The 28,000-nt window shown below is 55.7% G+C and overlaps 1 protein-coding gene and 1 long non-coding RNA gene across 4 annotated transcripts; one reads left to right on the top strand and one right to left on the bottom strand.

The window, feature by feature from the left end:
* On the top strand, positions 1–19,409 carry SHISA7 (shisa family member 7). Of its 3 annotated transcripts, XM_027618346.2 has the most exons (8): positions 813–825; positions 2,331–2,337; positions 3,397–3,562; positions 6,807–7,519; positions 9,003–9,157; positions 10,689–10,754; positions 11,233–11,382; positions 13,911–19,409. In XM_027618346.2, the coding sequence occupies exons 4-8, from the start codon at positions 6,840–6,842 to the stop codon at positions 14,552–14,554; spliced, it is 1,695 nt and encodes a 564-aa protein (XP_027474147.1). In that variant the 5' UTR covers positions 813–825; positions 2,331–2,337; positions 3,397–3,562; positions 6,807–6,839; the 3' UTR covers positions 14,555–19,409. The 3 variants fall into 3 exon arrangements, with proteins under 3 accessions (XP_027474146.1, XP_027474147.1, XP_027474148.1); XM_027618345.2 differs by lacking the exons at positions 813–825; positions 2,331–2,337; positions 3,397–3,562 and adding an exon at positions 1–261; XM_027618347.2 differs by lacking the exons at positions 813–825; positions 2,331–2,337; positions 3,397–3,562 and adding an exon at positions 1,035–1,110.
* On the bottom strand, positions 18,691–27,982 carry LOC113935912. Its single transcript, XR_003524160.2, has 3 exons — positions 27,570–27,982; positions 27,205–27,323; positions 18,691–18,814 (listed from the first exon to the last, which is right to left on the bottom strand). It is a non-coding gene; the product is annotated as an uncharacterized LOC113935912 (long non-coding RNA).
* Between the last annotated feature and the right edge of the window lie 18 nt (positions 27,983–28,000).

The raw sequence follows: 28,000 nt of genomic DNA, 5'->3' as shown, positions 1-28,000 counted from the left end.
AGGTGCCTCTTCTCGGCTCCTAGCCGGCACGAGGCGAAGGCAGGCTGGCCGCGGCCACATCTGCAACGAAGCCGGCGCGCATCTGCACGGACGGGAGCTGCGGGCCGGGTCGCACGCCCCACACGCTGCCGGCCGCCCCCTACCAGCGCCGCGCACACGCCCAGCCTGTTGGCTCGCAGACACGCGCTCGCTCTGCCTCCCCGGCCGGCCCCCCACGCCGCCACCCCCGACTCCCCAAGGGTCCCGAATCCGGAAAGTGAGGTGAGCGCGACCGCACCCCGGTGCGGAGGGGGAAACTAAGGCACTGGGGACATGGGGACGGGAGGAAGAGCCCGGCATGCGGATGAATGGATGAATGGCTGGGAAGGACAGACGGCTTCATCTGAGTGGTTCCTGTTCCTCTAAGACGCAGGAGCCTGGGGATCCACAGGGGGGCTCTCAGAATTCTGCAGCCCCCGTGAAGATCTGGGGGCCCGGACTCTACGGAGTCCCCAGTCAAGGCCCCTCAGCCCCTTGAGATTCGCAGTCCTTGCTCCCCGCCCCCCCAACCTTGGAGACCTAAGAAGGCAACCTCTGAATCCCCCAGAGACCCAGGCGTCAGAGCTTCCAACTAGCCCGCCCCCCACTGGGGAATCTGAGTCCCCCCACCCACCCCCGCCAATCCTGGAATCCCACCCTCCCAGAAGGCCCGGTCCCCGGAACCCGGCGTCAGAGCGCCCAGCACCCCCTCTGCCCAGGGACCTACGAGTCCTATCCTCCCCCCGTCCTCCAGGAGCCCCCGGGACTGGCGTCGGCGCCCCCCCGGCCCCCGCCTTCCGGATCCAGGTGGCCCCCCTCCTCACCCCCAAGCCTGATGCTTCGCGTCTCGGAGGCCGCGCTCGCGTCGCCATGGCAACGGGAGTCTATTTTGCGCTGGGAACACACAGCTCCCGCTGCAGCGCTCCCCCACCCCGCCCCTCCAACCCGGGCCCGAGTGAGAGTAGGGGGACCAGGGAGGGAGACTGGGGTCCTGCGTGGGGTGGTGGGAGCCACGGAGGCACTCAGAGGGGCAGAGATCTGTAGATAGCAAACCTGGGAAAGAGACATAGAGCCAGAGACAGAGTCGGAGAGGTAAAGAGAGTTGGGGATGTGGGGGTTGGGGGTTGGGGGTGGGGGGAGACACAGGATGTAGAGAGACGGAGACAGACGGGCAAAGGGAAGAACGGACACAGAAAACAGAGACTCAGAGAACGGGACAGCGTGTGGGGGGCGGGGGAGAGGTGGACAGACTCAGGGACGCAGAGAAGCGATGAGACATGTAGAGAGACACAGGCTAGGAGGACCGTGACCCAGGGCAGATCCCGTTGGAGACGCGAGGCCGCCTGCGGGCGGGTGGGAGGCGGGGTCCGGGAGGAGGGGTGGGCAGGGAGATGCAGACACCCGGAGTCGGAGAGGCACAGGACACGGGAAGACCTGGGGATGGGCGGCCGCCGGGAGCGCCTGGGGGGGGGTCGTCGTCCCTGAGTCCCCGCTGCCTGGGTGCCCAGTACTGGGATCCCCGCCCCCCACCCGGACCCCTCCCCTTTCTCCCTCCGCTCCACATCCTCTCCTCTTGCCTGCCTTCCACATCCCTACCTCAAACCGACTCCTCAACCCCAGATATTCCTAGGATCCCCTCCCTTTGCACACCACCCGGACTGTGCGTGTGCCCAGCCCCTCTCTCTCTCTCTCTCTCTCTCTCTCTCTCTCTCTCTCTCTCTCGATACCCACCGCGCACCCTCAGCCCCCCTCTGCCGCCACCTGCAAACCCCCTCCAGCCCCCAGTTTCCCGAGGTTAGGTCTTCTCTTTCTGGGTCTTACCCTTCTGTGGGTTTCTGTCCTCCCCCTTTCTCTCCTCTCTCTCTCTCTCTCTCTCTCTCGTTCTCTCTTGGCTTCTCAATCTCTGAACCCCACTTCTCTGGGATCTGTGCCCCTCTTGTATCTGTTTCCCCCCAGCCCACTCCCCCTCTGGGTCTCTGCCCCCTGTCTGTCTCTTACCCCTTCTCTCTGGGTCTCTGTGCCCCTCTCCCTGGGTCTCTCTCCTTTCTCTGGGCCTCTCCCCCCACCAACCTCCCAAAACTCTTTCCCTGCCCCCTCGCCGCCCTCTCCATCTCTCATTCCCTGCTGCCATACGTTGGCCCCACCCAGCCAACCCAGCCCTAGCCCCCGTCCCCAGCTGGCAGGCTGTGGAGGGTGGGCCCAGTGCTATGCAGGTACTGTAAGGTTCCCAGGAGCCCAAGGGACCGAGTGGGGCCTGCTCTGGAAACCTTTCTCAAGTTGGCTCCCCTGATCTCTGTCTGTACGTCTCTCAGGTCCTAGGTTGGTGCTAGGGCGGGGGCACAGCCCTGGCCCTTTGCTACTGAGCATGCATGGTGCAGGGAGGGAGGAGATTGGGGTGAGGGGCCCCCTTCCTCTACAGCTGTGGGGGAGGAAAGTGCCTGTGTGTGTAAGGGGCTGCGGGAGGACTGTGTCTGTGGGGGGGGGGTCACATGTGTGCTTCCAGACTCCACCGCTGGGTGAGGGTGTGTTTGCACATATGTGTGTGTGCACCCACGAGGATGCATGACCGTGGGCTGGGATGTGCATGGTTGTGTGTCCATGTAGAGGTGGCTTAGGCAGGTCCCTGGTTGTGTTCTGGAGCTGTGTGTGGTCCCAGTGTGTCACAATGTCTGAGATTGTGTCTCGGTCTTGTGTACTGTGAGTGGAAGTGCCCAGAAGTGCACAGCTGTGTGTCCACATGGAGCTGTGTGCATGTGTGTTGGGAGGAGGCTACAGGTGCGCCACCAGGATGACATTGGGTGTCCTTGTGTGTTGTGTCTGCACACCATGTGGGTGTCCTGTGTTCTCTGTCATTGTGTGTATATAATGTTGCGTGTCTTTGTGTTATTTTGTGTGAGGCAAGGGAAGACTCGGCCCCCCCGTATCCTTGTGCCTAGACAGGTCACTGTGTCCCTAGGTGTGTGTCCTCCTCCCTTCAGGAGGTGTAAGGCGGGGGCAGGAGGCCATGGCTCCCTCCACTGGTAGATGTGCCATGTGTATTGTGTCTGGGTGTGTCCCTGGGTTTGAGGGGACAGGTGCCACAGCCCCCACTCCCCAGAGTTGTCAATGGTGTGAAGTTGTGTCTCCCCGGGCATGTGCATGTGTGTGCAGTTGGAGGGGACAATGGGACTCTGTTAGCAGAGGGAAGAATTGTGTCCATGGAGCTCAGCTGGAGGCTTGGCACAGAATGGGGACTGAGTGGGCAAACTGCTAGCCCATACAGCGCTTTATGCAAATGAGACAAAGGTACCCCCTGGCCCAACGTAGCTTCCCTGTGTCTATGCTTTGGCAGGCAGATGGCAACTTTGTGTGAGTTCTAAAGGGTGCCCCTTCCCCCAGATGGATGCAGTCCCACCAGTACGCCTTAAGGAGGAGAGCCTGGCTGGATTCCAGCCTCTCAACCAGATCTCCTTGTGCAGTGCCCAACCTGCCCAACCGTATGTGGCAGCCCTCAGTGAATGAAGAAATCCACATCACTGCATGCATGTGGATTCACTGATGAAAGGTGTGTGTCTGTATGCATGTCAACCCACGTTTCTTTGCATGGGATAAAGGTTCTACAGGTGGCAGTGCCCTGAGACCTGAGTGCAGAGCCCAGCTCCAGTGCTTGGGCACTGTAAGGCTTAGGCTAATGATGGGACCTCTCAGAACCTCAGTGCTTTCATCTGAATCGTGTGTGTATGAGAGAGAGAGACAGACAGAAAGGGAAAGAGAGAAGACCCACCTCTCACACTTCCTTTCAACATTCATCCGTGCAATAAATATTTCTGGAATACCTCCTGTGTCAGGCACTGATACTGGGTGCTGTGGACACCACGGTGAACAAGCCAGACAAAAAAGTCTGCCTTGATGGAGTTTATGGTCTAGTGGGGGAGACAGACAGTAAGTCCCTACACATACGATGTGGCAAGTAGAGATGGAAGCTATGACAACACAGAAAGCAGGTGTGGGGACCAGAGCAGTGGGAGGTGCTGCTTTGGACAGCACAGGGAAGGTCAGTGAGACGACCCGTGAGGGACACCTGAGGGAAGGAGCGGGGGGCACAGACCAATATCCGCAGCAAGGGGAAGGCCCAGGCAAAAGGAGCAGCAGATGCAAAGGCAGGAAGAAGGGGCCCTCTTGGGCATGGGACCTGGAAAGGCATGAAGGTGGAAAGGGACAAGGGTTTTCATGTTATCCCAGGTGTGACAGGAAGCCAGCGGACAGTTTCAGCAGGGGAGGGCTTGATGTCATCTGACCTATGTTGGTGTTTTTTTGTTTGTTTCTTAAAATTGTGGTAAAATACACCTAACTCAAAATTTACCATTTTAGCTATTTTTAAACTGTTTTTAAGTGTTGAGTTCAATGATACTTAGGACATTCATCATGTTGTGCAACTGTCACAACTGTCCCATGCAGAATATGTTCATCACCCCAAAGCAGTCACTCCCCATTCTTCCGCTCCCCCAGCTCCAGGCAACCACTAATCAGTTGTCTGGCTTTATAGCTTTGACTACTGTGGATATTTCAGATAAATGGGGTCATACAGTATATGACCTTTTGTGTCTGGCTTCTTTCACATGATGTTTGGAGGTTCATCCATGATGCAGCAAATCAGTGCTCCCTTCTTTAAGGCTAAGTAATATTTCGTTCTCTGCATAGACCACATTGTGTTTATCTGTTCCTCTGTTGATGGCCCTTTGGGTCTCCACTTTGGGGATATTACGAATAGTGCTGCTGTCAACATTCGTGTGTAGGTTTTTGTGTGAACATACATTTTCAGTTCTTAGGTGGTTGGAACTGCCGGGTCATGTGATAACTCTGTTTAACTTTTGAGGAACCGCCAAACACGGCGGTCCACAGCGTGGGCCAAGCCCCTTCTTAGATGCCTATGAAACACTGAGTGGGGGGTTCTAGCCCAGAGTGCAAGGGAGGGCCTGGAGCTGCAGCTCAAAGGAGAGTTGAGGCCCCAGGTGGGAGGGGGACCAGCTGGCTGAGGGGTGGGGAGCCTCAGCTCCCAGGACCCTCTCTCCACCGCAGCCCGTACGACTTCTGGGGGTGACAGTGTGGTCCCCAGATACGCACGCACGCAATGGAAGGGGCCATAAAAGTACTACCTGATGATGCTCATCGGACTAATCCTATCCACGCTGCCATCCCCTTAAGCTGCTTTCACTTAGCCATGACTTCCTTCAAGATTTAGTATCTCTTCACAACAGTGTTCCGCATGCTTCACACTGGCTTCTGTCTGCGCACTAGCCCTCTCCCGTCGCTGGAACGTAAGCCCCACCGAGGCGGGGACCCCGTGGGTCAGTCACCGCTGCATCCTCAGGGCTCAGTCCACGCGGCCCGCAGCGTCCGTGCTGGGCCGACCCGCCCCTCCGGCCCCTCCCTCCGCACCTGCGCCACGGCCCCGTCCGCCCTGCGCCGCCCTCCGCCAACAGCGGCCGCGGCAAACACCTGAGCGCCCGTGTGCAGTCTGCCGCTCGGCAACAGGCCCGGCTGCTCCGGGCTCCTTACACAGGTTAACCCCGCTCATCCTCGTAACCACCCCCTGATAACCATCCTTACCCCCATTTTACACATGGGAAAACTGAAGCACGGGACGCTTAGGTAAGAGCCTGTGCAGTGTCAGGCAGCTGGCACATGGTGGAGCTGTGCCACCCCGCCTCTCCTGCTGGGGGCTGAGACCCTTCAGACCCGCAACTGTGAAAGTGTGTGTGTGTGTGCGTGCGTGTGTGCGTGTGTGTCTGTGTTGCATGTGTGTGCATGTGTGCCTGTGTCTGTGCGTGCGCGCGCGTGTGTGTGAGAGAGAGAGACACACAGAGAGGGCGGATGAGGGAGAAAGGGAGCGGGAGAGAGACAGAAGCTAGAGACCCCTGGATTACCAGACCTAAATAAAAGAGAAGTAAGCCTCTGGGGCCGCTGAGCACCATGCCGGTCTACGCAAGCCATTCTCAACCGGGCACAGTTGTGCCCCCAGGGGGACGTTTGGCAGTGCCTGCAGGTATCTTAGGCTGGCAGCATGTGGAGAATACGAATTCTCCTGGCACATGGTGGCTGGTGCTCAACACCGGGCAGCACGCAGAACGGGGCCCAGAGAGTGGAGCCCAGGTTGAGAAGCCCTGCACCACCTGGTTCCGTGCCTAGTCTGCCAACTCCGATTCTCAGCCCCGATCTCTCTCTCTCTCTTCCCCCACCCACACCTCTCTCTACCCTTCCCCATCTCGCCCCCCCCGAACATGTTTCCGTTCCCTCCCCATCCCCACTGACCCACCCCGCCGTCCTCACCGCTCCTCCACTCCCCATCTCCCACGCCCGCCGCTCTCACCGCCCCCTCTGTCCTCCCTCCTTCGCTCCCCCGCATGCTTCCTCCCCACATCCTATCTTGCTTCTGGTGTTTTTGTCCGTCCTTTATTTCTGCTCACCCCTCTGATATCTCCGCCGACCTTCGCCACCTTTCCTCCCGCCTTCTCGCTCACCGCGATCCTTTCCCCGTCTGCGCGTTACCATTTCCATCCTCCTCCGGCCGCGTCTGGGCATATGTCCGTCCCCCCGCCAACGCCGTCCACTGCCCTGTGGGACTGCTCACTTTGGGCCCATGCATCGCCCGCTCCTACACCCTTTCGCTCTCCTGCTGCTTGTCTTCCTCCATCCTTCTACCTTCCCTCGCCCGCCTTCCTCACCCTGTCCGGCCACCCATCCCCACATCTCTGCACCCCTGGCCATCTGTCCCGCGCCCACAGCTCCCGCCTTGTTTCTCCCCGCAGCCTGGCGGCCCCGTCCGACCTCCTGCGCGCCCCATGCCGTCCCTCCTGCTCCTCGGGACCCTCCTGCTCCTGGCCTCGACCCCCCGCCAGGCTGGGGCGCGCCCGTCCAACGCCACAAGTGCCGAGCCCCCCGGCCCGCTGCCCGCCCTGCTGGCGCACCTGCGGCGCCTGACCGGGGCGCTGACCGGCGGCGGGGGCACAGCGGGCCCGGGCGCCAACGGCACCAGGACCAGCCCCGCGAGCGGGACAGGCGCGGCGGCGCGGGCGCCCCCTCCCGCCGAGCTCTGCCATGGCTACTACGACGTCATGGGCCAGTACGACGCCACCTTCAACTGCAGCACGGGCTCCTACCGCTTCTGCTGCGGCACCTGCCACTACCGCTTCTGCTGCGAGCATCGCCACATGCGCCTGGCGCAGGCCTCCTGCTCCAACTACGACACGCCGCGCTGGGCCACCACGCCGCCGCCGCTGGCCGGGGGCGTCGGGGGTGCTGGGGGTGTGGGCGGGGGGCCCGGGCCCGGCCAGGCGGGGTGGCTGGAAGGGGGCCGGGCGGGAGGTGCAGGGGGGCGCGGGGGCGAGGGCCCCGGGGGCAGCACGGCCTACGTGGTGTGCGGGGTCATCAGCTTCGCCCTGGCGGTGGGCGTCGGCGCCAAAGTGGCCTTCAGCAAGGCGTCCCGTGCGCCCAGGGCGCATCGGGAGATCAACGTGCCCAGGTACGTGAGCGCTGGGACCCTAGCTGAGTGGGGCCTGGGGGCGGGGCCTGGGCAGTGAGACGTGGAGCCAGCTGGTGAGGGCGTGGCTACAGGGGTGCCTGTACAGGTTCAGAGACGCAGGAGGCTTCCACCGCGAGCCTAGGCGCGTAAGCCTAGGGATATGGGCGGGCCCTAGGGATAGGCGACAGAACGGGCCTGGCTGCGGAGTGACGGGTGAGGCTCAGGCCTTCATTCGTCCAACAAATTATTTTTTGAGCACTTTCTGTGGTCAGCAGCTGGGGATACAGCAGTGAAAAAACAAGATCCCTGCCCTGCTGGGTAAACCCGACTTCCAACCCCAGGTCTGCTGCCTGCGGTCTGCGTGACCCTGGGCCTGTCCCTCCGTTTGCTTGCCTGTCAAATGGGCCTAATAACTGTTCCCCATCCATTCAGACTGTAACGAAGATTAACTGAACTGATTCATGTCGAGTCTTGGCACATGGTAAGCCCTCAATAAATGTTGGCTGCCATTATCATTAAACGTTAGTGGTGGAGAGAGTACGCAAGCAACCACATATGCAATATAAATTTAGGTATTGATAACCGCTGTGAAGAAAAGAAAGCAGCATAACAGGTAGAGAGTGGGGGCCGAAGGTGTTGCTTTATGCGAAGAGGTCAGGAAAGGGTCCTGGAGCAGAGACCTGAGGGGAAGGAGCAAGCCAAGCAGGGATCTGTGGGAAGGGCAGGCCAAGCAGAGGGAACAGCGAGTGCAAGGGCCCTGGTGGGAGCACTTGCAGGACAGTGAAGGGTCCCATGAAGCTACAGAGCAGTTGGCGTGGAGCAGATTTATTCTGAGAGTGATGGGGGAGCCTCTAGAGAGCCCTGAGCTCCGGCGCGAAGCCATCTGGTAATTTCAAGAGTCCCTGGGCTGCATGTGTGCGGCCGGACTGCAGGGGAGAGGGTGGAAGCGGGAGACCTGTTAGGACACTAGCAATGAGCCACGTGAGAGCAGGTACCGGGAGCAGCACTGGTGGGGAGAAGTGTCCCGCTGGGGATTTATGTGGGAGGTCGAATCTGCAAGACTGCTGAGGAGCATGAAAGAACAACAGGAGTCAGGGGTGATTCTAAGGTTTTCGGTCGCACAGCCGGACGAATGGAGCACACTTTATCACCGTGGGACGGCTGTAAAAGGAACGGGAGTGAGGTGCCAAGCTCAGGGCGGGGCAGGTGCCCAGGGGGGACGATGTGGGAAGGACCACAGGGGGGTTGGGCCCAGATGAATTGAGGAAGGGGCTGTTTCAAGCAGGAAATGCGGTGGGAGGAACCTTAGGGTGGGCGGCGCTCAGACTGACATTAGCGATGGGCGTGGCCAAAGGCAAGGAGCCCGGGGCGAACTGACAGACTCCCCCAGAGGGAGAACAGGGAGGGAAAGAATCCTGGGCCCTCCCTCTCCCTGCCCCCACCCCCGTCCCCAGGCCGCTGACCGTCGCTCTGCCACCTCTAGGGCTCTGGTGGACATTCTGAGGCATCAGGCGGGGCCTGGGACCCGCCCGGACCGGGCACGAAGCAGCTCCTTGACCCCAGGGGTCGGAGGCCCCGACAGCATTCCCCCGAGGACGCCCAAGAACCTCTACAACACCGTGAAGCCCTCCAATCTTGGTGAGTGGGACCTGGGAGTTGGGGCGGCTGCTGCTGCCTCTGGTCACTCCCACCATTCCTGTAGCCCCGCCCTCCCATATAGCCCCGCCTCCCCGCTGCCAAGGCCCCGCCCCCAGTCCTCCAGCCCCGCCCTCCCCGGATAGCCCCACCTCCCGCTGCCCAGGCCCTGCCCCTAGTCCCATCCACCGGCCTCAGCCATCTCTGAACCATTACGGGTGGGTGCCATGGACGCCAGGGTGATTTAAATTTATACATTCTCAGCCCCTGCACTTGAGAAAGTCCGTGTCTGAGCTCCCAACAGCTCACAAGAAACTCACAAGAAAGTACCTAATAACTGCATTAGGAGGTGTCCTGAACCAGAGAGCCTGGGTCTGAATCCTGGCTCTGCCACCACTGACCTGGGGCAAACCGTTTCACCTCTCTGGGCCTCAGTGTCCTCACCCATGAAACCAAGAGCACAATAGCACTCACCTCACAAGGGTTATCGTGAAGGTCAAGTAAATCAATGACCGAAGGCTTAGAGCAATGCCTCACACAGAAAAAGTACCATACAAATAGGAGCAGTTATTAGTGTTCTTCTATTTTATGATGAGTTCATCAGTGGAGAAGCCCAGGGAGCTGGAATGGGTTAGAGGAGGAGGAAGTCTTCCCCCAGGAAATGCTATTTGAGCAGTGGCCTGGAGGGTGAGGGGGTTACTTGGGCCAACGGAGCTCTGGGCGGCTGAAGCAGAGTTTACGGGCCAGGGAGAGGGTGTGCAGACACCTCAGGGAGGACCTGAGCACCAGGCTGGGCTGAGAAGCTCTGCCTTTGTCCTGATGGCAGCGGGAAGCCACGGTCAAGTTTAGAGCAGGGAGGGGAACAAAGTCAGAAGTGAGTGGAAGAATGATTTTTCTGGAACCCATGTGAAGGGGGAGGGATGAGACGAAGAAGGCTCAGGCGGAGGGTGGATGGTACTCCAGCCTGGACAAGGCCTGGGCTGGGGTCAGAAATGGAGGGGAAAAGGTGGGTTTGAATAGTAGTAATAAGGAGGAGACATTTGAGGTGGATCTTGAGGGCTGAGTAGCAGGTCTTCAGGCAAAGAAGGAGAGGAAGGAATTCAAGGTGGACAGAATAGCATAACAACATGTGCAAAGGCCCTGTGGCAGGACTGAACTAGGCTCCTTCAGGCAAGGCATCAGCTGGAGCCAATCTAAGCCAAGTAATTCCTGGCTTAGATTTTGTCCTGTGGGTGACAGCCAGACATGGAAAGAGTTTGCAACAGCAGAGGGGCAAGGGCAGGGGCAAGTGTGGGTGTCAGGAATACTACCCTGGGGGGGCTGATCTTGAAGAGCGGGCTAGCCAGATGGCCAGAAGGCCGATCTGATGGTCCAGGAGGGAGAGGCAGGTCAGAGCAGAGATTCAGAAGGTAGCAGGGATCAGAGCTGGGGACCAAGTGGACGTGAGTGGAAATCCTTCTGCAAGACCAGGACAGCAGCACCAGCTGGGAGTGAGTGATGACAGTGACACCACTTCTCTTCTTGGTCCCCACAGATAACCTGCACCACAACTACCTGCACCTCAACGTCAACAGCCCCAAGCACCATGCCACCACGATGGGTACGGACTAGGGCTGGGCTGTGGGGAGGACAAGGCTCCTTTCCTTCCCTGCCTTGTATTGAGCCTGAGCTGGGGGCCCAGGACAGAGCAGGCATGAGACCCTGTGAGCCCTGACCCCCCAGTCTAGCCAGGTAACCAAGCTAGCCTCAGCTTCCCAGGTTGAACACCAGAAGTGGTCATCCCCCTCACACCTGGGTTGGTGGGAAGATGAACGGAGTGGACTGCCCCTCCAGCCTGGGGCCAGGCACACAGCAGGTGCTGAGCAAGAGCTAGCTGCCGCTCTTCTTGTGACATGACCTGCTGCCCCAGCAACGCGCCTGTCTCCTGAGGTGGGGGAATGAATACAGGGGTCCTGGACTGCTGGTGCTCTGAGGGGCTGGAGTCCCTGGTTCCCACTCCCTAAGGGGCTGGGGGCTGGAACTGCTGGGTCTGAGGGAGGAGGGGCTGGGCTCACCCCTGCCATGCCCCTCTGCCCCAGATTGGCGCGCCGTTCCACCACCCAGCCCCTCCTTGCACTACTCCACGCTCTCCTGCTCACGGTCCTTCCACAACCTCTCGCATCTGCCCCCGTCTTATGAGGCTGCTGTAAAGTCCGAACTCAACCGCTACTCCTCCCTCAAGAGACTGGGTGAGTCCCAGGAAGGGGAGGGGCACAGGCAATGGGGTGGGGTGAAGAGCCAGGGCCTGGGTTCAGGATGGTGGAGAGTGGCCCAATTGACACTGAGGGTGTTTTGTTTTGTTTTTTTAATGTTATGTTAGTCACCATGTATCATTAGTTTTTGATGTAGTGATCCATGATTCATTGTTTTCGTAAAACACCCAGTGCTCCATGCAGTACGTGCGCTCCTTAATACCCATCACCGGGCTAACCCATCCCCCCACCTCCCTCCCCTCTAAAACCCTCAGTTTGCTTCTCAGAGTCCATAGTCTCTCATGGTTCATCTCTCCCTCGGATTCCCCCGCTTCATTTTTCCCTTCCTTCTCTTAATGTGACACTGAAGGTGCTTTTTAAAAATGCAGATTCATGCTCTCTTAAGATCTATTGTATTCATCAGGACCTGTATTTACAATTAGCAGAAATACAACTTAAGCAAAAAAAAAAATTTTTTTTAAGGCAACTACATTAGCTGGATAATGGAAAGTCTCTGAATCATATGCTTCAGGTATGGCTGGATCCAGGAGCTCAAAAGCTGTCTCCAGGATTCTGTATGTCTCAGCTCTGCTAAATGATGGGCTGGCTTCATTTTCAGACAGATCCTTCCTTAGTGGTGGCAAAGATTGACCTGAGGAATTTCAGGGTGCCATTCTATCAGCAGAAAAGCGTCTTTCCCAATGATTCCAGCAAAAATCCCAGGTCTGGAGCCTACTGGCCCAAACTGGGTCACATGCTTGTCCCTGAACCAATCACTGTGACTCCGGACATTTCTGGGTCAGTGGCAGTAGCCTTCAAACATTTTTAAATTGAGAGCCATATTAAGAAATGCTTTTTATATTATCACCCATGAGACATGTATATATGCATATTTTTTAATTACAGGAAAAATGTGAAACTTGTTATTATGAACTTTTTCAAACAGACCCAGCATTAGAGGAAATCGTAAAATGAATCCCCATGTTCACATCACTCAGCTTAAAATGAGCAACATTTTGTTAATCTATACTCCCTTCACCCCAGTTTTTGGTGGATTATTTCTTTTTTTTTTACTTTTTTTTTAAATTTTATTTTATGTTATGTTAATCACCATACATTACATCACTAGTTCTTTTTAAGATTTTTATTCATTTTTTGACAGAGAGACAGACAGCAAGAGAACACAAGCAGGGGGAGTCGGAGAGGGAGAAGCAGGCTTCCCTGCTGAGCAAGGAGCCCGATGTGGGGCTCGATCCCAGGACCCTGGGATCATGACCTGAACCGAAGGCAGACGCTGAACGACTGAGCCACCCAGGCGCCCTACATCATTAGTTTTTGATGTAGTGTTCCATAATTCATTGTTTGCATATAACACCCAAGTGCTCCATTCAATATGTGCCCTCTTTAATACCCATCACCAGGCTAACCCATCCCCCCACCCGTTTTTACTTTTTTTTTGAAGACTGATTTATTTTGAGACAGAGAGGGAGAGTGGGGAGGAGTAGAGGGAGAGAGAATCTCAGGCCAACTCCAAGCTCAGTGCGGAGCCGACAGGGGCGGCACTCAATCCCACAACCCTGAAATCAGGATCTGAGTGGAAACCAAGAGCCAGACGCTCAACCCACTGTGCCACTCAGGCACCTCTTTGCTGGATTATTTTAAAACAAACCCTAGATATTGTCACTGCATCCATTAATATTTCCGCAACACAAATTAACTGAAATAAAAACTTTATGAACTGGTACTCACACTTGTTCCCCTATTATGTGGATGCTTTCTTTTATTTTTTTTTAAGATTTTATTTATTTGACAGAGAGAGAGAGAGAGCACAAGCAGAGGGAGCACCAGAGGGAGAGGGAGAAACAGGCTCACTACTGAGCAAGGAGCCCAATGGGGGACTCAATCCCAGGACCTCAGGATCATGACCTGAACCAAAGGCAGACGCTCAGTCAGTTGACTGAGCTACCCAGGCACCCTTAGATACTTTCTTTTTTATATAACTTTTAAAAATCTTTTTCCCCACCACCTCCCTTAATCTTTTTTTTTAATTGATTTTTTTTTGAGTAATATCTGCACCCAATATGGGGCTCAACTCAGGACCCGGAGATGAAGATGGGGATGCTTTACCGACTGAGCCAGCCAGGCGCTCCTGTGTGGATGCTTTCTGATAATTTTTTATTCTATTTCATTTTCAAAATGCCAGTCACCATCCACAAAACTGACTTCATAACCCATGAATAGGTCACATCTCCAAGCTTGGGGGAAAAAAAAAAAGGAAGTCGCCCCACATCTACCGGCCTACCATCGTGTGTGGCCTAGGAATCTGCATTTTGGTCACATAGCTAGCCTGATTGTTTTGACAGATTGCAATGTGGGACTCACCCACCTGTTCCCAGGCTAATGACCAGGGCATTCTGGTGATGTCTGGGGTCCTCGTGGGGGTGGGATGTACCGAGGCCAGGGGATGGGGGAGGTTCTGGGCTGGCTGAGGACTTACCTCTATGACTTTTCCCCCCTTCCCCCAGCTGAGAAGGATCTGGACGAGGCCTACCTGAAGCGCAGGCACCTGGCGGAGATGCCCCGCGGGACGCTGCCCCTGCATGCCCTTCGGCGACCCGGCACGGGGGGCGGCTACCGCATGGATGCCTGGGGCGGCCCTGAGGAGCTGGGCCTGGCGCCCGCGCCCAACCCGCGGCGGGTCATGTCCCAGGAGCACCTGCTGGGCGACGGAGGCCGGTCGCGCTATGAATTCACCCTGCCGCGCGCGCGCCTTGTGTCGCAAGAGCACCTGCTCCTGTCGTCGCCCGAGGCCCTGCGCCAGAGCCGGGAGCACCTGCTGTCGCCCCCGCGCAGCCCCGCGCTGCCCCCGGAGCCTGCCGCCCGCGCGGGCCTGGCCGCGTCCCATTCCAACTTGCTGCTAGGACCCGGGGGCCCCCCCACGCCGCTGCACGGGCTGCCCCCCCCGCCCGGCCTGCACGCGCACCACCACCACGGCCTGCACGGCTCCCCGCAGCCTGCCTGGATGTCGGACGCCGGCGGGGGAGGGGGCACGCTGGCACGCAGGCCACCCTTCCAGCGCCAGGGCACGTTGGAGCAACTGCAGTTCATCCCCGGCCATCACCTGCCCCAACACCTGCGCACTGCCAGCAAGAATGAGGTGACGGTCTGAGGCCAGGCCCGGGGCCTTGGGGGCTGCGGCCTCGCCGGCCCCCATCCCAGCCTGGATCCCCCAACACACTCCAGGGGCCTGGGACCCAGGATCAGCCTGTGGGCAGGGGGCTGCCTCCAAGGACACTGCTTTGGATGAAATCGTCACCGGAGACAAAACCCCCTTCTGGGATGTCATGGTAGATCAGACCCCTTCTCCTATGTCACTGTTTGAGGCAAGGCCTCTTTCCCATGACGTTATCACAGAGGAAGAGCCCTGCCTGTGAGGTCATCACTAGTGAAAATGTCTGTGTTCTGTGATGTCATCACAGGGACAAAACTTTCTTCCCATGAATCCATCACAGAGGAATAGGCCCGCCCCTGAGGTCATCGCTAGAGGCCATGTCTCTGTTCCACGAAGTCATCACAGACTTTCTCCCTGTGATGTCACAGCAGAGACAATGCCTTGTCCTATGACATCATCCCTAGAGACAAAGATTCCTTCCTGTGAATGTCACTGCAGAGACACATCTCACTCTGATGATGTCATGTCTGGTACCAAAAGGCCTCTTTTGACATCATCACCACCAGGAAAATGTTTTCTTCCAGAGAAGATGTCTCTGTCTATGATGTTGTCACTACAGACAAAGCCATCTTCCTGGGACACAGTGCAGGGGAAAGGTCTTGCCAACTGTGTCCTCCCTATACGTAGGACCTTTCCACAACACTGTCACAGGGACTTTGCCTCCTTCCTGTGATGCCATCTCCAGAGAAGGTGCCTTGCCCTATGACATGATCAGAGGGACTGTGCCTCTTCCCATGATATCATCACCAGGGATGACAGCCCGCTTCTGTGATCTCACCTCTGGACTCTGCCTGTCCTGGGGTGATGCTCTAAGACACCTCCATGCCAGGTCATGAGAAGACAGGGCATGCCCCAAATCCATGGCAACCCTGGGGTCACCAGAGAAAGTGCTCTGACTGGAGTTGTCTGAGGAAATGTCATCACTGGGGAGGCAACCCCAACTGCAGAGGTCTCCATCAGGATGAATGGTCTGACTGTAGGTTGTTAGCAATGGGCCCCCACTGAGGTTCTGTCCCAATGCTGTGATGTCATCACCAGAGACACTGCCTGCTCTGGAGGGCCATCACTTGTGATGATGTCACCAGAGTTTCTGCCTTGTCCTGCCATGACTTTACTTGGTCACTCCTTTCCCTGACACCAGGGACATGCTCTGCAGGATCTTCACCAGACCCTCCCTCTAAAGGGTGGTTGGGCCTCAGATCCCACCCTGTGTCACCTCCTGTGTGACTCCTGGAGGACAGGACTCCCAGACTGGCTTCTGCCCCCAAGGAGGCCACTCTGGCCCACCAGCCTCCCAGAGTCCTGGGACTCATAGTGGCCCAAAGGCTGGTGTCACGTCTTTCTGCCATAACTAGAGACATCGTCGCCTCTGTCAACAAACTCCTGGCTTCCTGTTGGGGGTGAGGTGGGAGGGGGTTGGTTGGGGTGTGCCCACTATTAATTTTGCTGATGATATCATCAGTACCATAAGACTTCCACCACTCATGATGGCATTGTACCTGGGGTCAAAGGCTAACCATGGCTGACGATGACATCATTTCCCAGGATTCCCTATGACCTATGGTGTCTTCATCTCCCAGGATCTACCACAACCATTGTATCATCATCATCTCCTAGGATCCACCATGACATATTATGTCATTACCTTCCAGAATCCTCTATGGCTGATGGTAACATCCTCTACCAGGATCCACTAGTACTGATGATGCCACCATTTCCCATAGTCCCTGATAATTGTGGTGTCGTTACCTCCCAGGATCCACTTCAACCATGATGTCATCACCTCCCAGGAACCATGAGAACCAATGGGGTCATCACCTCCCAGGATCCACTTCAACCATGATGTCATCACCTCCCAGGATCCACTTCAACCACGGTGTCATCACCTCCCAGGATCCACTTCAACCATGGTGTCATCATCTACCAGGATCCACTATAACCATAGCATCATCTCCTAGGATCCATGACACCAAAATATGTCATGTACTAGGATCCACTTCAACCATGCATCATTATCTTCCAGGGTCCGTCATCTTGAGTGTCAAATACTACAATGGCTGTATTTCAATTGTTTTCTGGGACCCCATGGCACCTATAACTGTTCCCTTAAGGGCAACTAGCACAATACACACCATTTTCCCATTCCTTCAAAAAGGGAATAGGTGGGGGCCCCTCCGATGACATCATCCTTAGCCCCTTCTTAATGATGTCACTGCCTCCCTCCTGACTTGAGCTGATGCCTGCATCAACCCCACCACAGACCTGGTCTTGGCCAGACTCCATCACCCCGTGGTGAGGGCATCCAGGCCCCTCCTAATAACTCACCACCCTTCACCCATCTCATCGGTGACAGGGTCAACACAGAAAACTTTTATCATCATGGGGGAGTGGGATGGGCTTCACAGTCCTCAGGTGACATCACTGCCCCTGTGACCTGGACCCCCACCCAAAACAGCACTCCATTGGCTTGGGCCAAACTCTCCTCAGAGACCCCATGGGCTGGGTGGACAGCTGCTGACCTCCCTGGGGCCCTCACTCACGTCTTCTGCTGGCCTGGTCCTGGAGCAGGCACATCTGGAGGGCCATGGCCACTGCCAAGGCCATGGGGGGGGGGGGTTGCTCTGCATCATCTCAAGATGGTGGAGAAGCAGCATTCTCTCATCTCCCCCTCACACACCAGGGAGCCTCCAGGGGTTTTGGGGATTCCTCAATACCCAATGCACAATTTGCCCCAATTCTCTGTATATAGCCATGTTGCGGGGGGGCGGCCATTCCCCCACTCTTAAAGGGCTACATACCCCCTCCCCAGCCCCCAAGGCAAGGTGAGGGGGTTCTTCTCCCTCCTCTGGGCCGTCCCCCTCCCTCTTTTGTCTCCCTCCAAATACTGGCACCTCAGCTCACCCCTTCTCGTCAGGAGCTTGGGGCAGATAATGCCCTCAGCTCCCAGCACCCAGTGGAACTGGGGAGCTACCCCAATCTCCCTGGGTCCCCGTGTCCATGCTTCTAGCTGCTCCTGTGGGCTCCCCCCAGTCCCATCCAGGGCCTCCCCAAGCCCAGCGCCCCTCAGGCAGACTGTGACTTCCCCCAGAAAGGAGCCAGCTTGAGCGCCTGCCCCCTTTCACACCCAGTTCCCTCTGCTCACCATCCCCCCTGAGCACTCAGCTTTCCCCAGCCGCCTGGAATACAGGGGCTTGGGGCCTTTCAGCTTTCGTACACCACCACCGCCCCCCCCCCCCCGACTTGCTGTCTCCTGGCCTGGATTCCAGGTATCTTGTTCCCTTCCCCACACTCACTCTGCCACAGGCTGCCTGACCTTGGGGCCTTGACCTCTGATCTCAAATAAGCCATAGTGGGAAGAGGTCTCAAGAGGGTGAGGAAGTGGGCTTGTCCTGCCTAATCTCCCTCGATGCTTCCAGAGCTGGGACCTCGCCATCTGAGTCTTCCGCCCCGATAAACCGGCACGCGCGGCGTGTACACACACACACACACACACACACACACACGCACACACACACACACGCACACACACACACGCACACGCACACCCCGTTGTGGGGAACGGTGGGGGGGGCTGCAGAGAGAAGATAACCAGTTCTGGACCAGAAGACTCTCCACAGCTTCTTTATCCCTCTCTCTCCCTGCTCAACACCAAACTCTTCCCCCAGTCCCTTGGTGAGGACAGCGGCGGAGTGACAACCTGGTATTTTTTGGAATAAACAGATGTTTCCTGAGCCCAGGTCTCAAGGTTTACTATCGGGAAGAAATGGGCTTCCACCTCCGTGCTTCTGTCACTGGGGAGTGCCCTGCGTGGCCAAGGTGGGGGGCAGGCATCTAGGAGTCTTTATGGGTGGTCAGGGCTGCCCCCGAGTCTGCCCCCAAGCCTGGAGTCAGGGATGGAGCGTGGCGCCTTTACGTCCTTGGCATCTTCCTAAGAAAAGAAAGCCTCTTCTCTCTGCATTTCAGCATTTGTTTGCGCCTCCTTCTCTTCGTGTTCTCTGGCCGAGTCTCATTGCAGTGGGGTGCTCTAGTAGTTTGCTGGGGCTGCTGTAACAAGCAGCCGGAGCAACAGCAATGGGCCACCTGCTGGTTCCTTCCGAGGCCCGTGGGAGAGCTGGTGCTGGGCCTCTTCCCCAGCTCTCTGCTCAGCTGCCACTGGTTGGTACCCTCCACGTGCACATCACCTTCTCTCTGTCCTTCCTGTGTGTACAAATCCCCCCAAAGTTGATGAGGACACCAGTCCTGTTGGAACAGGGCCCACTCTCAGTGTCTTCTACACTCAATCATCTGCAAAGACCCTATTCCCAAGTAAGGTCACATTCACAGGTCCTGGAAGCGAGGACTTCCATAGCTCTTTGAGGGGGCATGATTCAAGCCAGAACGGGGCTGTGGCATGGCACTGTTCATTCAAATACCAGCTTTTATGAAAACCAGGAAGCATCTCCCCCAGGGCATTAAGATACTAGCATAGTGACCATAAGAGCTGCCCTCCCCCCCCCCATCTTAGTGTCTTGACAGTAAACCAGTCAAGTTGTAAACCAGAGAGAGGAGATGCTTCCAAGGCTTGGCTTTATGGACTTTAGGACACCTCTCCCCTAGGGGCACCCAAGTGTTTGTTGAGAATTGTAGGCTTCTATCTTGCACTGAAGGGCTCATTTGCACATCCCTCTGGGTGTGGGTTGTGCACGTTCATTTCAGTATTGACTTTATCATTAAGAAAACACCTTCCTGGGGTGCTTGGCTGGCTCAGTACGTGGAGCATGTGATTCCTGATTGTTTTGAGTTTGAGTCCCACATTGCGTGTAGAGATTACTTGAAAATAAAATCTTAAAATGAAAAAAGAAAAGAAAACCCTTTCCTCTCTCATGCATTTAAGTGTTTCCCAAATTTCAGATTTTACTCCATCAGGGTTCTCCAGAAAAACAGAGCCAATAGGGTGTGTGTGTGTGTGTGTGTGTGTGTGTGTGTGTGTGTGTGTGTGTGTGTGTACAGATTCATTTTAAGGAACTGCCTCATGACTGGGGGGGGGGGGGGGCTGACAAATCCAAAGTCTGTAAGGCAGGCCTTCTATGTTACAGCCTTGAGACAAAATTCCTTCTTCTGTGAGTTACTTCAGTTTTTAGTCTTAAGGCCTTCAACTGATTGAATGAGGCCCACCATTTGAGCTAGAATCATCTCCTTTACTTGAAGTCAACTGATAAAATTAATCACATCTACAAGGGGCTCCTGGGTGGCCCAGTCAGTTAAGCATCAGACTTTCTTTTTTTTAAAGATTTTATTTATTTATTTGAGACAGAGAGAGAATGAGAGATAGAGAGCATGAGAGGGAAGAGGGTCAGAGGGAGAAGCAGACTCCCTGCTGAGCAGGGAGCCCAATGTGGGACTCGATCCCGGGACTCCAGGATCATGACCTGAGCCGAAGGCAGTCGCTTAACCAACTGAGCCACCCAGGTGCCCCAGACTCTTTTTTAAAAAAAGATTTTATTTATTTAAAGGAGCACAAGCAGGGGGAAGGAGCAGAGAGGGAGAAGCAGACTCCCTGCTGAGCAGGGAGCCCAACTTGGGGCTGGATCCCAGGACCCTGGGGCCAACTGAGCCACCCAGGCGCCCCAAGCATCGGACTCTTGATTTCAGCTCAAGTCATGATCTCATGAGATCTCTCTTGAGATCAAGCCCCGCATGAGGCTCTACACTCGGTGGGGAGTCAGCTTGAGGTTCTCTCCCTCTGCCCCTCCCCCCAACTCTCTCTCGCTCTCTCAGATAAATACATCTTCTAAAAAAAAAAATCACACCTACAAAATACCTCACAGCAACATCTGGACTGGTGTTTGACCCAACAAGTGGGAACACGAAATCTAACCATCACACCCTCCTCGTGCGGAGGTGCTTGCTCCTAGCTTGCTTGAGGAAGACGTGGGATCTGTGTTTGAGAAAGCCTCATCCCCTTCAGTAAAGTGTTCACCACTGGCCGGGTGACTTGCCTGGCTATAGATTAGTCGGGCAGGAGGGGACACGAGTATTGCCGGTGTGCTCACTTGTAAAGCGCCCCTGGTGGTGAATGTAAGCGCTGTCTGCATAGTCTCAGAAATCACCTCTTTTCATTGACGTCTTTGTCTGCAGATGACTGGGGGTGTGTGGGGAGGGCGGGTGACCATGCTGTGCATCTGAGCATGGGTTTTCTGAGCACTCAAAGATTCTCCTCCTAGAGACACGGGAGGGCTGTACTTCCCTGCCCCCTTGAGATTAGATGTGCCTTTGTGACTGGCGTGAAGTGGGAGCAGAAGTACCTTGCCAGGTAGAAGCTTCCGAGAGCCAGTGGCAGACGGATCCCCATGTTCTTCCGTTTCCCCCTGCTATGGTCACTGGCGATATTCCAGGTAATGCCTGCTCTGTCGGCCCGGGTCCCAGACAGATCCACCAAAGCCCCGGAATAAAGGTGCTGCCAGATGAGGACTTCAGCCAAGCCTCAAAGGATATGTGGTGTGAAGGAGAAATAGCCCCGTTCCTTTAGCAACTGGGGCATGGGGGCTACTTGTTACTGCAGCATAGCATGGCCTATCCTGGCTGGTATGCGTGGCCTGTGGAGATGGGGGAGACAGACAGCAAGGGGCTCTTCAACATCTACTCTCTGTGCTTCCAGGTTTTTGGTGTCAGTGTATTGCCTATTTAAATACAAAATCAGTTTGAGTGTAAATGTAAGTGGGGCCAGCTCTGACTGGCATCCCCATGGCTGGGCATATGCCCGGGGGTGACTGCGAGCTGGGAGATGCTGGTCCTGGTGCTCGGCCCTGCAGGGAGACCAGCTTCCCACTCTGAGGTGGAATGCCAGGGCTCACAGGCACACAGTTCTCATTCAGCATGGCCTCTCCTTGCCAGACACCTTCTTCATCTGTGCTCCACCAAGAAGAGAGCAGTCTGATCCACACACCCTGTCCCTCAGTGGGGCCAATGAAGGCTCAGATTTGATGCATTTCTGCCTTTGTGGCCTGACGAGTGTTCAGTCTTCAACGGTGGCCCCTGCGCAGCTATCTTAACCTGTTTGACGGGGCAGGTCTGCGGCATCTGAATTCTCCACCAGATAACTTTGTGTTTTGAAATGATTTCAAACTCGCAGAACGGAGACAAGAATATGTCCAAGAACCCCTGTGTACCCTTCGCCCATATTCACTGATTGTCAACATTTCCACACACTACTTTAGGATTTTCTTTCCCTACAAATATCCTTTCTTTTCCTCCAGAGGCATTTGAGAGTAAGCTGCATACATCATACCCCTTTATCCCAAAAGGGACATTTTTGAAGAACAAGGACATTCTCTTACATGTCCCCAGGACAATGATCAAAACCAAGCACTTCACGCTGATAAAGTCCATGTTCAAGTTTCACCAACGGTCCCCATATTGTCCTTCAGAGCGATTTCTTTTCAGCCCCTGCTACGTGGGGACAAGCACTGCATCTGCTTACCACGTCTCCTGAGCAGTCCCTCTGCCTTTTTCATGACAATGACGCTATTCTGTGCAACGTCCCTGCACCGGGTTTGAGGTTCCCTTGTGAAGAGGTCCAGGCTGTGTACGTCCAGCAGGAGAATCTCAGCAGTGATGTTGACCTCTTGAGGCATCAGCGTTCCGGGAGCCCAAGCCCTCAGCTATCTGGGACTGCTGATACCAGCCTTGACCCCGTGGCTGACCGAGCACCTTGGTAAACAGGAAGCACCCTGGCTGAGGGTCCCATGATACCGCAAGGCCATCGTGCTCCTCTTCAAACTTCCACCTGCTGCCTCAAACCTCCACAGGCGATTCTCTGGCCTGAATCAGTTGTTACGGTGGTGTTTGTTGATTGATAATTTGCTAATTTTACGATTCCTCTGGCATTTGCTAGCTTTTGCATGTGATCCTCCCAGGGAAGAGGATCCAGTCCCTTCATCACACTGTGAGACACCAGGGATTCCAACAACAAATTCACTCTCATTCTCAACTGCAGCAGAGTTTTCCATATCCTGCAGACACGTGGAAGTCGAATATTGCAGTCCCTACCCATACACGGTTGGGTTCTTCCCGATTTTCATGACTGTAAACAATACCCCAAGGGACATCTTTTGCATACCACTGGGTGTGTTCACTTCTTCTCCCCCCCCCCCCCCCCCCCGCCGGGATGAGCTCTCAGGAGACGAATGTCAGAGTTGGAAGGTTTCAAAGATTTATGACTCAGGGGCGCCTGGGAGGCTGAGTCAGTGAAGAGTCCCACTCTTGGCTGCGGATCAGGTCATGGTCTCAGGGTCCAGGGATCGAGCCCCATGTCAGATTCCACACTCAACGGGGAGTCTGCTTGAGATTCTCTCTCCCTCTCCCTCTGCCCCTCCCCGCTTCTCAAATAAAATAAACAAATAAAATCTTAATACATAAATAAATGAAGATTTGCTACTTGTGTGCCAAGCTGCACCCTGGAAAGCCTGTCTGCTCCCACCCTTGCCAGCACCGATCTGTTGAACCTGGGGGTGCATCAGGGAGACCGGTTTTACAGGCATCAAAGGAAGCCCCTGGTGCCTGAAAGCATGTTTGTATCCAGTGTGCAGTAGGCCCTGCTGTCTAGGATTTGTGGAGCTGAAGCAGAGCCGGTGGTGCGTTTCCTTACCAGTGTGTCCATCACTAGAGGGAGTACTGATCCACTACAGGGCATATTCACCAATCAAGGAAGGCCACTCCCACCCCGGGGAGCTCCGACTTCTGCTCCTGGGACCTACTGCATGCCTGCAGATGCCGAGCTGAGAGACAGCAAGGCCACCAAGGGCAGAGGCCTCAGAGAGGAAGATGGAGGCACTTGCGCACGTAAAGATGCTCAGCCACAAGTTGGGGAAAGCAAGCGCACAGGAAAGATAAAGCACGTGTGTCTACCCGTGATGGCATGTATCTTGAAGAATGCTGATATTCAGGCTCATTCCCATACCAGGACACTGACAGAGGCTGCATCCCGCCCGGAATGATTTCCTCCAGATTTCCACACAACATGCTCCCTCGCTTCCTTTAAATCTTTACTCAAATGCCTCCTTCTCAATAAAAGTCTACCCAGACCACCCGGCCTAAAATTCCCTCCCCCAGTGTTCCTGATACTCCTTACCCTGCTCTAATTTTTCCAGTAATTAGTATCATTTCATCCTTCCAACTTTTCTTACAAACTAGCCCAAGACTTTCCCAATCTTAGCACTGAAAGTCCCGCATCTGGGGCAAACCAGGACAGCTGACCACCCTGGCTTTTACGCTTATGGGTTGACTATCTTTCTCCCTGCTGGAATGAAAGTCCCAGGAAGGCACTGTTTGGCTTCCTGTCTTGGTCACTGATCCACCCCAAGCACCTGGAACAGCACTTGGCAAACAGTTGGTGCTAAAAAAACAAAACAAGAACAAAACAAAAACCACTTGTTGAATGAACGGGTCAGGTCCTGATGATGGTGGGGATCCAAACAAGGGCCACTCGGGAGAACTGCAAACACACAGGCTCTTTGTGCAAATCTCAGTTCTAGGAATTTCTCCAGAGAAGCTCACAACTGCGCCCAAAGATAAACGTTCAAGCGTGCTCACTGCAGCTTCTAGCCAAGCAGACTGAACCTGGCGTAAATGCCCACTGGCGGGAAAATGCGAGAAGCCGACTCGTGCTCCTGTCGAGGAGCAATGCACAGCACCTGGTCTCCACAATCCCACAAGGGGGCACGTGTGGACACGTGTGGGAACGTGTGGGAACGTGTGGGAACATGGACTCAGACGTCTCTAGGTCAACCTCCAGGAAGTGTGGGGAGGACCCCCGGGGTGCTAACAGGGGTACCTGAGGGGGTGGGAGCATGGGGGGAGGGCAAGGGCAGCACCCCCAGATTTTACTGGGTGCGTTTGGGTGACTGTGTGAATTCCCCCCAAGTACCTATGGTCTTTCATAACTTACTACAAACGAACAAGGGAAACGACGATTAACTTGTGAAGCCAGAACTCAAGCGGAAGGGACAACCTGAGCTTCAGTGTATGAGTCTCTGGGCCACCAGTATTCAGTACCCCTCCCCAGTCTCCCAGGCCGACTCAGAAGGCCGTCGCTAGGCCACCTCCTGACTAGTTCTCGAGTCTGTCCCCTTCTCTCCAACTGCCATGCCACCACACTAGCCCACGCCAAGACCAACTGCTGCTAGATTTCCTGCTTCCACTCCAGGCCTCCAATCCAGTCTACACAGCAGCCCCGAGCTAGCCTCAGTGCGAATACCAAGCCCACTCACCACCCTACCCCATCAAAACTCCTCACTGGCTCCCAAGGGCTCTGAGGAGCCTGGCCTTCAGGCCCGCAGAGCCTAGCACCCCTCCATTCACACTCCATACACACAACTCACCAATTTAAAGTGCACAATTCAATGGTTTTTAATCTACTCAGAGAGTCATGCAACCATCACGATTTTAGGACCTTTTCACCATCCGAAAAAGAAAATCTCCACCCGTTAGCTACCCCCTCCCTGTCCCCCATCCCCCACACCCAGCTAGGCAGTCACTAATCTACTTCCTGTATGTATGGATTTGATGATTCTGGACATTTCATGTCAACGGGGTCATAACATATGTGGTCCTGGTGCCTGGGTAGCTCCAGTGGTTAAGTGCCTGCCTTCGGCTTAGGTCATGATCCTGGGGCCCAAGGATCGAGCCCCGCATCGGGCTCCCTGCTCAGCAGGAAGCCTGCTTCTCCCTCTCCCTCTGCCACCACCCTCACTCATGATCTCTTTCTTAAATAAAATCTTTAAAAATAAAATAAAGTAAGATAAAATACGTGGTCCTTTGTGACTGGTTTCCCTCAGCGTAACATTTCTGAGTCTCCTCCATCTCGTAGCAGGCGTTAAGAATTCCGTTCCTTCCTACGGCCGTGGAATACCCCATCGTGTGGCTATACCACAGTGGGTTTGTCCATCGTCAGTCAATGAGCTTCTGGGTTGTCTCCACCTTTTGGTGATCCTGAGTAACGCCGCTATGAACATCTGTGCGTGGCTATTTGTGTGCGCGTATGTTTTCATTTCTCTAGAGTAATACTGAGGAATAGGATACCGGGTCACGTGGTAACTCAATGTTTGAGCGCTTGAAGAATTGCAGGAATGTTTTCGGAAGCAGTGGTAGCATCTTCCATTCCTACCGGCTGTGTGTAAGAGTTCCAATGTCCCCACATGCTCTCCCACACTCACAATCGTCTGACGTTTCTGCAATAACCACCCTGGTGGTGTGAAGTGGGATCTCATTGTGGTTTTAATTTGCGTTTCCCTGACGGCTGATGTCGTCGAGCCTTTTGTCACATGCTTACTAGCCACTGACAGATCTGTCACTGCCATCAGTGACCCTTCTCAGGCCGCTGCCCTGCCTCTACCCTCACCCTCCTCTTCTGCACCCCACAGTCAAGGGACCTGGAAAGACCTGAGTGGCCCTCCTCTGCTCAACACCCTGCAGTGGCTCCCCATTCCCTCAGAGAAAAGGCTTCCAAGGCCCTGTGTGATACCACCCCAACCACACACACCTCGTTCCCCCATGCCCCATCCTGTCCCAGCCACACCGGCCTCCCTTCCACCCCTCCAATGTGCTGAGCCTGTGCTCCGGCTGTTCCCACACCTGGGACGCTCGTCCTTGGACACACACACAGCTCCCTTCCCGCCTTCCTTCAACCCGGGGTTCCAATGAAGCCTGCTTGGTGAGGCCTACCCTGGCCACCTGGCTTGTAAAATTCAGCATGGCGTTCACACCACCTAGTACCCCGAGCCCCTTCCTGCTCTACTTCTTCTTACACAGTTCCTGCTCCCTTCCATGCACCCCAGGTTTTACTTATTTGTTGGATTGTTTTATGTCTGCCTTTCCCGCTACAGGGCAAAGAGGTGCCCTAAGCACCCAGAGTGGTGCCCAGCACACAGCAGGCGCTCAGTAAATGCCTGTTGAATGAATGAACACCTCTGGTCTGTATGGCACTCTGCTAGGGGCTGGGGAGAGTCCCTGCTCTCCTGGGGCTGATCTACTCAGAGGTGACAAATTCTGACAGACCCTGATCAAAGAGGGTGAAGTGAACAAGTCTGGGAGTGGAGGTGAGGGACGATAAGGTGATCCGAGGCCACGAGGAGGAAGAGGAGAAGACAACGGACCCACGTCCACATGTCCCCCAGTGAGACAGCTTGGCTGACACTGGAGACCCACAGAAAGGCGGCCCAGGGGCCCAGGGGAGAGTGTGCTTATGGCAGCGTGGGGTTTACTCAAAATGTAGTGCGGCAGAGGACTCTTGCCAAGTTTCCAGCAGGGATGGTGCATGTCGGGATTGGCATTCCAGGGGTTGGTAAACACCGACCTACCCGAGGGCCACTTGGGGCACCACCTGCTTCTCTAGACGAAGTGTGACTGGAACACAGCCCCGCCCCCCGCCTTGGTCTGCATATTGGCTAGGCCACTTGGGCTGGAGCAGAACTGAGTCCTGGGTTGGGTTTGCTGACTCCAATTTTAAGGTGACTGTTCAGGGCGCAGGCGACCCTTCCCTCCCCCCCACACCAGGTCCTGTTGACTTGCACTGAACCCCATCACCTCTCCCGACCCCCACGGCCACAAACCTGCTCCGCGTGCTATCGCCTCCACCTGCATGGCCGCAGTCACCTCCTCTTTGGCCTCTCTGCTCCTCCCCGGAGGTCAGACGGAGTCATGTTCTACTCAGAACCTCCAGCGGCTCCTCCTTGAAGGAAAGAACACACTGCTTACCGCGGCCTGGACTTGGGACCTCCCTGCCTCTCCCGTACCTCTCTCCCCTAGGCGCCCTCCACTCGCCAGCGTCCTGGCCGTGCCTGAAACACACGGGGTGTGATCCCCCTGCCAGGCCCTGTGCCTGCTGTTCTCTTTCACTGAATGCTTTTCCATAGACCTTCCCAAAGCTCAAGGTCCCCACCCTCCCTCCCTTTCTATCCTCCTGGCCCTGATGTACCCTTCTTCAGTCTTCATCGTTTCCGACAGGGCCGCATATTCTTGCTTGCTTGTCTGGCTCCCCCAGGAGGGTGTAAACTCCACGGCAGCAGGGGTTTCATCCCTTTTATGCTGCTTATTCCAAAAGCATCCTGCCTGCACAGCACCAGCGCTCAAATCTGGAGTGAATCTACCGCGATCCACCGGACAGGGTTGTCGCAAGCACCAAGGAACCAAGCCCAGGACCATGCCCAGGCACGCAGAGGAGGAACAGGGTCTGGCCCACAGCGGTGCGTGCTACACAATAACCACCATTACCCTTATTTCTGTGTCTTTTGGATGCCCTCTTGCTGTAGGACCCGGTTTGACTACCACCCCAGCCTTGTCCCTGCTGGTGGGACACCGCGCCCCCAGTGCGGGCCTGCAGGGTGGAGGCCGGGAGCCCGTCGGGGG

Source organism: Zalophus californianus, chromosome 17 (assembly GCF_009762305.2).
Source record: "Zalophus californianus isolate mZalCal1 chromosome 17, mZalCal1.pri.v2, whole genome shotgun sequence".
Classification (NCBI taxonomy): domain Eukaryota; kingdom Metazoa; phylum Chordata; class Mammalia; order Carnivora; family Otariidae; genus Zalophus; species Zalophus californianus.
The sequence above is the reverse complement of the archived record's forward strand: the minus strand, read 5'-3'. Positions and strand labels throughout refer to the sequence as shown.